This window comes from Pipistrellus kuhlii, unplaced genomic scaffold (assembly GCF_014108245.1).
Source record: "Pipistrellus kuhlii isolate mPipKuh1 unplaced genomic scaffold, mPipKuh1.p scaffold_m20_p_2, whole genome shotgun sequence".
Taxonomy (NCBI): Eukaryota; Metazoa; Chordata; class Mammalia; order Chiroptera; family Vespertilionidae; genus Pipistrellus; species Pipistrellus kuhlii.
Genome location: NW_023425515.1, coordinates 132,142,035 through 132,153,543, shown reverse-complemented (window position 1 = coordinate 132,153,543; position 11,509 = coordinate 132,142,035). Strand labels below are relative to the sequence as shown.

General features: G+C 36.8%; 1 protein-coding gene across 1 annotated transcript in view; it reads right to left on the bottom strand.

Moving 5' to 3' along the window:
• Positions 1–783: 783 nt before the first annotated feature.
• The window catches only part of LOC118724003 (guanylate-binding protein 6), an 87,654-nt gene continuing 76,928 nt past the window's right edge, over positions 784–11,509 (bottom strand). Inside the window, exons 6-11 of the mRNA XM_036446850.2 lie at positions 6,316–6,561; positions 4,691–4,971; positions 3,702–3,914; positions 2,663–2,765; positions 2,148–2,341; positions 784–1,211 (exon numbers count right to left, since the gene is read on the bottom strand). Of these exons, the coding sequence (XP_036302743.1) occupies positions 1,005–1,211; positions 2,148–2,341; positions 2,663–2,765; positions 3,702–3,914; positions 4,691–4,971; positions 6,316–6,561 (1,244 nt within the window). The 3' untranslated portion in view covers positions 784–1,004. The remainder of the gene's footprint in view (positions 1,212–2,147; positions 2,342–2,662; positions 2,766–3,701; positions 3,915–4,690; positions 4,972–6,315; positions 6,562–11,509) is intronic.

The following is an 11,509-nucleotide window of genomic DNA, read 5'->3' as shown; positions in this document are numbered from 1 at the left end:
ACAGAGAAACATCGACCAGCTGCTTCTTGCACACCCCTACCGGGTATGTGCCTGCAACCAATGTACATGCCCTTGACGGGAATCGAACTTCGGAACTTTCAGTCTGCAGACTGACACTCTCTCCACTGAGCCAAACCGGCTTCTGTGTATGTCTTAGTTTTGAAGCAAATATAATGAATTGAGAACTAGGCCTAAAAGGAAAAAAGATGAGGATGCAAATTTTATACTTTGTATATTTTGACTTAAGTTGAAACCCCTAATTTTGCAGGCTGGTGTCATTTCTAGAAGCAGTGAAAACTTTCATGATCCAATAGCCATTTTTTACATTTTCTTGTTATTATACTCATTATTTATATTGTACTTTACATTTCTTCCTTATTTATTTATTTATGATTTTTTACATGATTCCAAAGAAAGAGTATATACTGAAAAGCAAGTGACATGTTTATCCTGATTCCACCCACTTCTCCAGAGTAGAAGATATTACTTCTTTGAGGGCTCCCATAGGTATTCAATGTGTGCACATACCTATGTTTGCACACAGTACTTATAATACATTTTTTTCCAGTAAACACATTATACACTTCTTGTGTACCTCCTTTTTTCACTTTACAATGTATTTTCAACATTGTTGTATATTTACAAAAAAATAAAGCTGAATTTAATGGCTGCATATTATTCCAGCATGTGCACATGTTAAATTATCAATATATTACTAATTTATATAGATAAATGTTTTAGTAGTTTCCAATCTTTTGTCACTTAAAGTGGTAAGTTGATGAATTGTTTGTAAGTATATTTATTTCAACATGCATATTTCATAAAGTAAACATACTATATCAAAGCATAGGAGCATTAATTCTGTCTAATGAGGGCTAGGCATTGATATCCTTTAGTAGGCACTTTTTTTTTGTTTAAGACTTGGATGAATGAAATTAAAAAGAATACACACTAGAAACAATCCATAGCATATATCCACATCTATAATTTATTTCAAAGGAGAATTATTTCATTATTCTAAGCAGTAATCCAAAGCCTTTCATAATAGGGTTACCAGGAAAACACAACAATGTAAAGACATCTATGGCTTTTTCAATCCAGTGAGAAGCATCCTTTTTAGCATTATCAATCTTATTTTTCAAATTACTGATCTCTGCATTCATCTCTTCAGCTTTCTTTTTAAATCCTTCTTTAAGTAGATCTTCTTGAACCTAAAAAATGTGAGAAGGGAAATAAAACATTTTAAATTCACATGTTTTTCAATAATTTAATTTTATATTTAATAACTCTTTCCTTTCACTCTTAAAATTGTTCTCCCTTACAGAATCAAGGATAATTTTCCAAAAAGGAATAATTCTGTCTTGGACCTAAACTTTGGAAGAAAGATTAGTTTACATTCTTAAAAATATTCACACATATATAGGGTTTTGATAGGATGCTAAGCTTAGCCTGAGGACAAATGTAATGTGTGCTAGTCACAATATCAGTTGAGCAGTAACCTTGGTCTGCTGGCACCAATTCTCAATCCCTCTTAGGAAATTATGGCCAACCAAATGTAGAAATAATGGGAAATTATACATTGCTCTAGAACCCTATTATAAACATGATCAGATAGCCAATCAGGAATTCTTCCTTTGCCATCAGATGTCTTGGATAGATTCTCCATATCTGGGAACCATGCAGCAAGTTTGAAGCTGTCATACACCTATATTTTTAATCTGGACATTTCTGATAGTTTATTGTCAGCATAGATCTACCTCAGAGTCTTTGGGTGGTAGCAGGGCTCCTGATAATAGGCAATGATCTTGGTAAAATAAGCCAGTTGGTAGTTACAATAAATACATGTGTTTCAAAATAAGTCATTTTAAAATAACCTAAAATCACAGCTCAGAATCTATTTATATTGTCTAAGTATTCAGAGATGAGATGCTTGTTCTGACCACTCCAGAGTCTATGCCCAGAGTGTATTTCAAAATTAATTTTTTTTTACAAAGAAAAAGAACAAGGGGAAGATTCAATACTTTATCAAATCACAAGTAGTAAATGGCAATGGTGTTGCCTCCATGGTCTTGCTGTAACATTCTCCATCCCACCTGACGTACCAGGAAATGACCATGGAGCACTACTGAGGCCATGGCAGGACTTACCTTCAATTTATGCTCCAACATCATAGTCTGCTCTTTTATTATATTCTCTCTTTCCTTCTCCATCTTCTCCTTCAGTTGCAATATATTTTCCTCGAAACTTTTTTTCTGTGCCTCCATCTGTTGCTGCTGCTCCTGTAGTTTCTGTTTCATGACCTCCTGTTCCTTCTCAGCTGCCTCCTTCTTGGCCCACTCCGCTGCCCCAGGGAGGTTTGAGAGAGGCAAGAAAATTAGGTGAGGACTGATCTCTACCCTCCTGAGCTCTGAGAACAAGCCAAACCGGAAAAGGACGTGGAAGAATCTGAATTGCTTCCTTTGCCACACCATCAGGAGCACATTTCGGAGTGTGATGGGAAAGGCCCTGGCTGGTTGAGATGCTTTGGTGTTTTCAAGTTATAGAGTATGTCCCACAGAAGGACAAACAGAAAGCTCCTTGTTTCCGGAGGTTTTTTTCTCACAGCTATCAAAGGATACTGCAGGTACCTGCAACCAATTCTGAGCCCAGCCCTGCCACTTACCTGCCATGGCCTTCTCCCCATCTGTGAGCGCTTTGTCTGCCTGCAGGATGGAATTCTCTATTGCTGCCTGGGACTGCAGGAACCTCTGGAGAACCTCATTTGCCTGAGGAGACAAGAAGGAACAAAGAACTTCGATTTCCACTGGGAAGAATAGGCTTCAAAATAACTGTGTCCATGTAATGTTTCCTGCCTGATTAAAACTGAATAATATTTCCACAGTTTCCAATCTCATTAGAGAGATCAGAAGTTCTTCATACCCCATGAAGTCTCTCTCCTAGTGCTCCATTCTTCTGTTCACTCTACATTCCAGCCAGTGAGAACCATTTTCAGTGCTGCAAAACCACTGGCTCTGGTGCTTTTGTATATTTACCTTCTAGGGAGATATGTTTTCTCCAATTAGTGTTGCTGTTATCCTCTGACACTTGCTGGCTGTACCTTTAAGGAAGTCATTTTAATCCGTCTCTGCCTCTCAGTTCAGATGTGTGAAATGTTTACAAAATGTATAGATGCCTGTTAATGCTAGTTGAAGGATAAAAATAAAATTCTAGGAAAAGTACTCAACATTAGGTCCTAACATTAAGATTTCAATAAACATTAACTGCATTATTATCATTATTATTTTAATATTATTAATTGGTACCACCACCTAAATAGCTAACTATCTCAGATTCATAAGTATTTTAATGCTGTATGCAATTATGTGCATGATTGAATTCCTTTCCTCTTTTGATAAGTTTTGAATATAAAAACTTTGATTTTAACTTGTAAATTGTTTGCCTTTGACTTACTGGATGTTATATTGTTGGATGGAAAATGATTATTTCTCTTCTGAATTTTATAGATTTCAGAAAACCAATTCGTTTTTGAGAAGACATTGTGGCTCTCTTTAGGAAGGAAGACCAAATTATGGGCCTTTAAGGTTAAAATAGTCATGATATCCCCATGCTCTCATATTACCCACAACCAGTGCTGTGACCAACTTCCAGGAGACCCTCTTGACTTTAATCTGTAGGATCCCTATGCTCCCCTTATTCCTCACCTTTACTCCTTTCTTGGGCACTTGCCAGTAGTCCTGTTCAATCTTTCCCTTTGTTTCCATGTAGAGTTTGTGACCACCAGGAACAGAGAACATGCCTGCTGAAATAGCTTCCATTAGGGACTTGGAAAGCTGCTCCAGTTTATCCTGACAGTATTTAACAGATGCATCTTCATTCTGCAGCAAGAACTTATCCTGCTTATCCTTTATGATTTCCTACAAGAGAAATATAGAGGGCTGTCACCAGGAGAAAGGAACAGAGGAGAAAAAATTCCAAAGAATCTGGTGGAAGGAAGTCTAGCTGTGGTCCTCATGCAAAAAGCATTCTGTTGGAGAAGGACATGGAATAAAACAGGAATTACAAGGCTTCCTTTACCCACAAGGTAGGTAATTTAATGTAAGCCAGAAAAAAGCTTCCAACATTCTTGGATCTCAGGTTCCTAATAAAAAATGTTGGTGTTGAACTCCCTTATCTCTATGGCTCACTGCAGTTATAACTTTTGTTAATTCCATCTTCAATGGCAGTTAGTTAAATATTAACAAGAGACTAGGGGCCTAATGGAATGAAACATCTGATAAAGCCTGATTAAATAGATACTTCAAGGAGCCAAAGGAGTTGAAAATAGCCTGGTATGGAGGGTCTGTTTAGAGACATTTGGTTCCTGAGAGTAGGAGAGTCCCTCACAAAAGTGACTAGCTGAGGAATGACTTTTGGGTGTTCAGGGCAGGCTTGAATTCAATATAAGTCTTTGTTTCTGAAAGACTTGCATACTGAATATGCATCAGAAACCAGAGAAAGTTTTACATAAAGTGCCTGAGGTTTGGGGGGGAGAGGAAAAAGAAAATGCAGTCCTTTGAAACTCTATCCTCCATAAGAATCCAGACCACTCAATCAATGAGTGAGAGAGGAGGACTCAAGTCAGAAATGCTCTTCTAGGCTTCATTTTTCAAGGGAAAGACACAAAGGGTAAATAAATACTAAGACAAAGTACCATAAGATGCTTCAGGAACTCCTGGTTTTCATCCTTGAAGGAGTTTTCCATGAAGATTGCAATGGCTTCCCTCTCACAGGCTGCATGCAGGTCCAGCAGCTCCTGCAGGGTGTCTGTGGGGAAGCTCACTCTCTGGGCCATCTGCTCGCTGTAGTGGTCGGCTGCCTTCTTCACAGCCGCTGAGTTCTCAAGCTGGGCCAGAGTTGTCACTGCATTCTCCAAACAAGGCACTGCTCCACTATTGATGGCATCCACATAAGTCACCACTAGAGTCCTTAGACCTAATAAGCCAGGAAATTTAAGGGATATCACTCAACGGGATCTATGATTCAAAGACTACCTTTCTAAATCTCTCCGTCCTTATGTATCTCACAACCAAACACCCAGATATGTGCACACATATAAACACACACAAATGCACCCACATGCACGGGTTTGTACACACACACACACACATACACACACACTACTTCCATCTACTATGATTGGTGTATGCTGTTAATTAAATATTAACAAGAGACTAGGGGCCTAATGGAATAAGACATCTAATAAAGCCTGATTAAATAGAAAAAAATAGTGTTACAAACCTCCTGGGGAGTCCACCCAACCACCAGGATGGGAGAAAATGAGGCAGAAAGAATTCCTCTACTAAGTACCTGCACAATAGGAGCCAAATGAAGCATGTGCAGTAGGAGCTAAATATGGACCATATGTGGGGGAAGGTACAAGCCTGGGAAAATCTAGGGGAAAGCATTGCCTAAGGGAAGGGCACAAGACCTGAAGAAAACAGGAAAGAGATTGGATCTTTTTTAAAAAGCCTGCTCTTTCCCAAACCCAAATATGGGGAAGCTTAACAAAAACATCAGGGCAATAGCTGCTCTCTAGTCTGCCAGATCTCTGTCTTCCTGAGAGTGTACATTGCTTTTCACTTTAATAACCCTTGCCATTATCACATAAAATTCCACGTACCTCAAGGGTCCCTTAAATTCCTTTCACACAACACCACAGGAGAACATATTTCCTCCAGTAACACTATTGTCCCATTGACTATTAATTTTTATGTTTCTTTAGACCACAAGGCTAACATAATTCAATATATTCCTTTATCTAACATACTAAATGGTATCTGGAAAACATAATTTCCCATTGAAAATCTTAGAAGCAAATTGCTTATATAGGTGGACAAGATGAAGCAAGGTAAATGTGATGCTATATTTTTCTGAATTCTGAAGCTTACAGTAAATTATCAGAGCTTTATGGGCTAAGGTGCATTGTTAAATTTCTCTAAACCTCCAAAATATTTTTTGTCTTCTTGCAAATCTCATTCATTATAAATGACTTTAATTAAGAAAATAGAGTATTCTGTTTTTACACCCAGTTAGTGATTCATTATTAGTAGAACACTTTTTATATGTATGGATGTAATAGATTTTGCTGTCAATGGTTGTAATTTTGGAGAGAAATTTATAAACATCCAAAAGCAGAATAAGTATACATATGTATTCGTGGAGTATGAATATCTGTGGACCCATAATTCTAGGTAGAATCAAAAATAAATCCTGGAGAACATATCCTATAATATATTCAACAATTATTAGGCCCCAAAATGTGAAATTGAGACTCACGTTTTCCAGTGATTGTGATTCTCTCCCTGAGGGTCTTGGCCCTCGCCTGGGTGAGGATGTAAGAACAGAAATTCTTTGTTTGTTCCTGGAATTTAGGATCCAGTTGGTATTCTGCAATCTTCTCAATATTGGCTAGGAGTTCTTTGTCATTTATTGGTCGGTCAAAGACAAAACACTTTCGTTTTGGAAAGAAATTCCGGATGCACTCTCTGGGGAGATTGGATATTTGGGCTTTGGGATTCCTGCCTGAAAGATAAGACCAACAAAAACAGGTATTACAGTAGGTGCAGTCTGAGGACAAGGGATCTAAAGATTTTTATGACAGGGAATTGTGTATCTTTGCCATATATAACTTCTGGTTACAACTCCTTTGGGTGGAAATACAAATGCTTCTTTAACATCAAATTTACTGATGATACAACTTTGGGGGAAAATTTGGAAGTGATTAAATATGCTTAAAAAAAAACAACTATAGCAACCTACTATTGTTGTCGGACCTCAAATGGTAGAGTAATGTTTATATTGTCAATATTAGCTACTGAATGAATAACAGAAACTTGGGTATATAAGTTTTTGGTCTACTTGATCCCATGGGAAAATGAAGCTGTGGATCAAATTGAAGAGTTCAAACAGTACATAATGTAGCAATGTTGGAAATACCCTGTTTCCCTTAAAATAAGACAGTGTCTTATATTAATTTTTTCTCCCAAAGTTGTGCTAGGTCTTATTTTCAGGGGATGTCTTATTTTGGGGGAAACACGGTAACACCAGATTATCTAAAGAAAACTATTTAGATGCTAAAAAATAATGTGTATAGCATTAGCCTTTAAAAAATAAAATACTTCGAAGATTGAAGAGTAAATGTAGCTAAAACATAATTTTAAGATATCAACAGTCTCTAAACTCTTTAAGGTTAAGAATTATATTTATTCCATAGTTTTGTTGATCTGTGTAGCCCATTTCTCATTGCTTTGAGAAACCATAAATACAAACATGAAATCAAGAGTGTATAAATCAGAAGTGGAATTTCATTCCAGGGTTAAGCAGATATCTACATGCCTATGTAGATGTAACCCATTCAAATATCTTTATTATTTTGAAATTGTAGCATGGGGAAATATGGGGAAATTGGGGGGGGGGGGGAGGAACCTACGATACAAATAGAAATGATTAACATAATTAAAATATCTATAATACCCAGAGAAATCTATAAATTCAACACAATGTATCTCAAAATACCAATGGTGTTTTTCACATCACTACAATAAATAATCAAAAAATGTACATGAAACCATAAAAGACCCTGAATAGTCACAGACATACTGAGAAAGAATAAAGTTGGAAGTAATATGCTACCTGATACCAAACTATAATACAATACTGTGGTAATCTAAGCAGCATAGTGCTGGAATAAAAACATACAGATCAATTGAAACATCAGGGTTCCCAGAAATAAACCCATGCAAATACAATCAATTAATAGATGACAAAAGAGGTAAAACAACATACAGCATACAATGGGGTACAGGCAGCCTAGTTCGTGCATGGTGTTGGGAAATTGGACAAATATGTGCAGAAGAAGTGAAACTACACCACCTTCTTACACCATATATAAGAATAAACTCAAACTAGATTAAAGAATTAAATGTAAGACTCAAAACCATACATCTACTAGAATAAAACATGGACAGTATAATCTCCAACATGAAGGCCAATACACATATGAAAAGATGTTCAACATTGCTAATCATCAGATAAATGCAAGTTAAAACACAATAAATTATCACCTCATTCCTGTCCGAATGGCACTCATTAATAAATAAACAAGCAATAAGAGTTGCTGAGGATGTGAAGAAAAAAAAAGGAGGAGGGGGGGAATCATTGTGCACTGTTGGTGAGAATGCAGATTTGTGCAGCTACTATGGAAAAGAGAATGGAGGTTTCACAAAAGAATTAAAAATAGAACTATTTTATGGCCCAGTGACTTCACTTCTGGTAATATATTTGAAGAAATACAAAACACTGATTCAAAAAGAATATATGACTGCTATATTCATTGCATCATTATTTACAGTAGCCAAGATATGGAAGTAACCAAAATAGACAGGTAGGTAAAGTATAGGTAGTAATATACACAATGGAATATTACTCAAGCATAATAAAGAATGAAATCATACCATTTGAGATAGCATGGATGAATCTAGAGAGTACTGTGCTCAGTTAAATAAGTTAGACAGAGAAAGACAAATATCATCTGACTTCACTTATTTGTGAATTCTAAAAAAACAAAATAGCTCTGGACACAAAATGGCAGAAGAATAGATGGTTTGGGTTCTGAGCCTTGTCCCAAAGCAGAAAGAGAGAGCAGGTGAGGGTCACACTGGGAGTGTTTGTTAGTAAGGGACAGGCAAACTCCAGGAGAAGGCAGAGGACTGATGATCAGGGTGCCCCTGACAGGGAAGCACCCACAGCGTGACTGGCCCCCCTCCCAGAGCTACCTACGGGCTTGGATGGGGAAATCTCACTATCTTTAAAGAAAAAGTGGATTTGTCAGAGACCTGAATACCCACAGCCACAAGCTACCACCAAGCAGCTGTGAGCCCCAGAACACTGTTCCCAGGTGGCGCAAACACTTGGACTCAAAAGAGTGCTCCATTGCACTACAAAAAGGAGAGAGAGAACTACATAATCAGACATCCTGAAAAGAGAGATCATGGGGAAACAAAGAAACAACCTGCATATGAAAGAAAAGCAGGCATCACCAGAAAAGGAAGTAAATGGATTAGAGGCAAGCAACCTACCAGAGCAAGAATTCAGAGTAATGGTCATAAGATGGCTAAAAAGAATGGAAGACAAATTTGACAATCTGAGTAAGAACCAAGAGGTAATGAAGAAGAACCAAGAAGAAATGAAAAATGACATTGTTACTGTAAAGAACTCAATAGAAAGCATCAAGAGTTGACTAGAAGAAGCAAAGAACCGCATCAGTGAGCTAGAAGATAAGATGAAAAAATATATATATCCAATTAGAGCAGCTTGTGGAACAAAAAATCAAAAATCAGGAGGAGAGCCTAAGGGAACTTTGGGACAATACAAAACAAAACAATATTAGAATAATAGGAGTTCAAGAAGGAAAGGAAACTGAGGAAGACATAGAAAAAGTGTTTGAAGAAATAATGACAGAAAACTTTCCTGAGATAGAGAAGAAAAAACCCACAGAAATTCAAGATGCTCGCAGAGTCCCAAGCAAAATGAATCCCAAAAGACTGATGACAAGGCACGTTATAATTAAATTGGCAAACACCAACGACAAAGTAAGAATTTTACAAGCAGCAAGAGAGAGACAGAAAGTTACATATAAAGGAACCCCCATCAGACTAGCAACTGATTTCTCAACAGAAACTCATCAGGCCAGAAGGGAATGAAATGAAATATACAAAATAATGCAAAGGAAGGTTCTGATTCCAAGAATACTGTACCCAGAAAGGCTATCAATCAAAACTGAAGGTGAAATCAGGTGCTTCACAGACATAAACAGACTAACGGAATTTATCACCACCAAACCAACAATGCAAAAAATGCTAAAGGGTCTGCTGTAAAAATAAAGAAATAGGAAGCGAAGAAGGAACACAGGGGTATAGAATAAAAATGGCAACAAATAGTACCTATCAATTATCACTTTAAATGTAAATGGATTAAATTCCCCAAACAAAAGACATAGGGCAATAGATTGGATAAGAAAACAAGACCCACATATCTGCTGTCTACAAGAAACCCATTTCAGAAAAAAAGACACACAGAGACTGAGGGTGAAGGGATGAAAAATGTTTTCCAGGCAAGTGGAAATGAAAATAAAAGCTGGGGTAGCAATACTTATATCTGACAAATTAGATTTCATAGTGAAGGACATAACAAGAGATAATGAAGGGCACTTCATAATACTAAAGGGAGCAATCCAACAAGAAGAAATAACCCTGGTAAATATATATGCACCCAATATGGGATCACCCAAATACATTAAAAAAACTGCTGGAGGACATTAAAGGAGAGATTAATAGCAATACAATCACAGTAGGAGATTTTAATACTCCATTGTTACCTTTTGACAAATCATGTAAATAAAAAATCAGCAAAGAAACATCAATCCTAAATGACTCACTAGACCAGATGGAATTAATCGACATCTTCAGAACATTCCAACCCAAAGCCACAGAATATACATTCTTCTCAAATGCACATGGGACATTCTCAAAGATAGACCACATTTTGGGACATAGGCAAGGTCTCTTCAAATTCAAGAAGATAGAAATCATATCAAGCATCTTCTCAGATCATAGTGGCATAAAACTTGAAATCAACTACAATTAAAATATTCTAAAGAAATCAAACACATGGAGACTAAACAGCATGCTATTAAACAAGGACTAGATTACCAGATAAATCTAGGAAGAAATTAAAAACATCCTGGAGACTAATGACAATGAAAATACAATAATCCAAAATCTAAGGGACACAGCAAAAGCAGTTTTGAGAGGGAAGTTCATATCTCTACAAGCCTAATGCAAAAAACAAGAAAAAGTGGTAACAAATTATCTAACTCTACAACTCAAAGAGTTAGAAAAAGAGCAATAAGAAAAGCCCAGTGTAAGCAGAAGGAAGGAAATAATAAAAATCAGAGCGGAGAAAAATGACATAAAGACCAAAGAAACAATACAAAAGATCAACAAAACCAAGAGCTGGTTCTTTGAAAGGATAAACACAATTGATGAACCTCTAGCCAGGCTAACCAAAAAACAAAGAGAGAGGACCCAAATAAACAAAATTAGAAATGAAAGAGGTGAAATAACAACAGACCCTGCCGAAACTCAAAGGATTGTTACAAAATACTACGAAAAACTCTATTCCAATAAACTGAACAACCTTGAGGAAATAGACATATTCCTAGAAAAATATAACCTTCCAAAACTCAATCAGGAAGAATCTAAATATCTCAATAGACCAGTGACTTGGGAAGAAATTGAAACAGTCGTCAAAAAGCTTCCAGCAAACAAAAGCCTGGGGCCAGATAGCTTAACAGGAGAGTTTTACCAAACAGTCAAGGAAGAACTAAAACCTATCCTCCTCGGACTATTCCAGAAAATTCAAGAGGAAGGAACATTTCCAAGCTCATTCTATGAAGCCAGCATCACCCTAA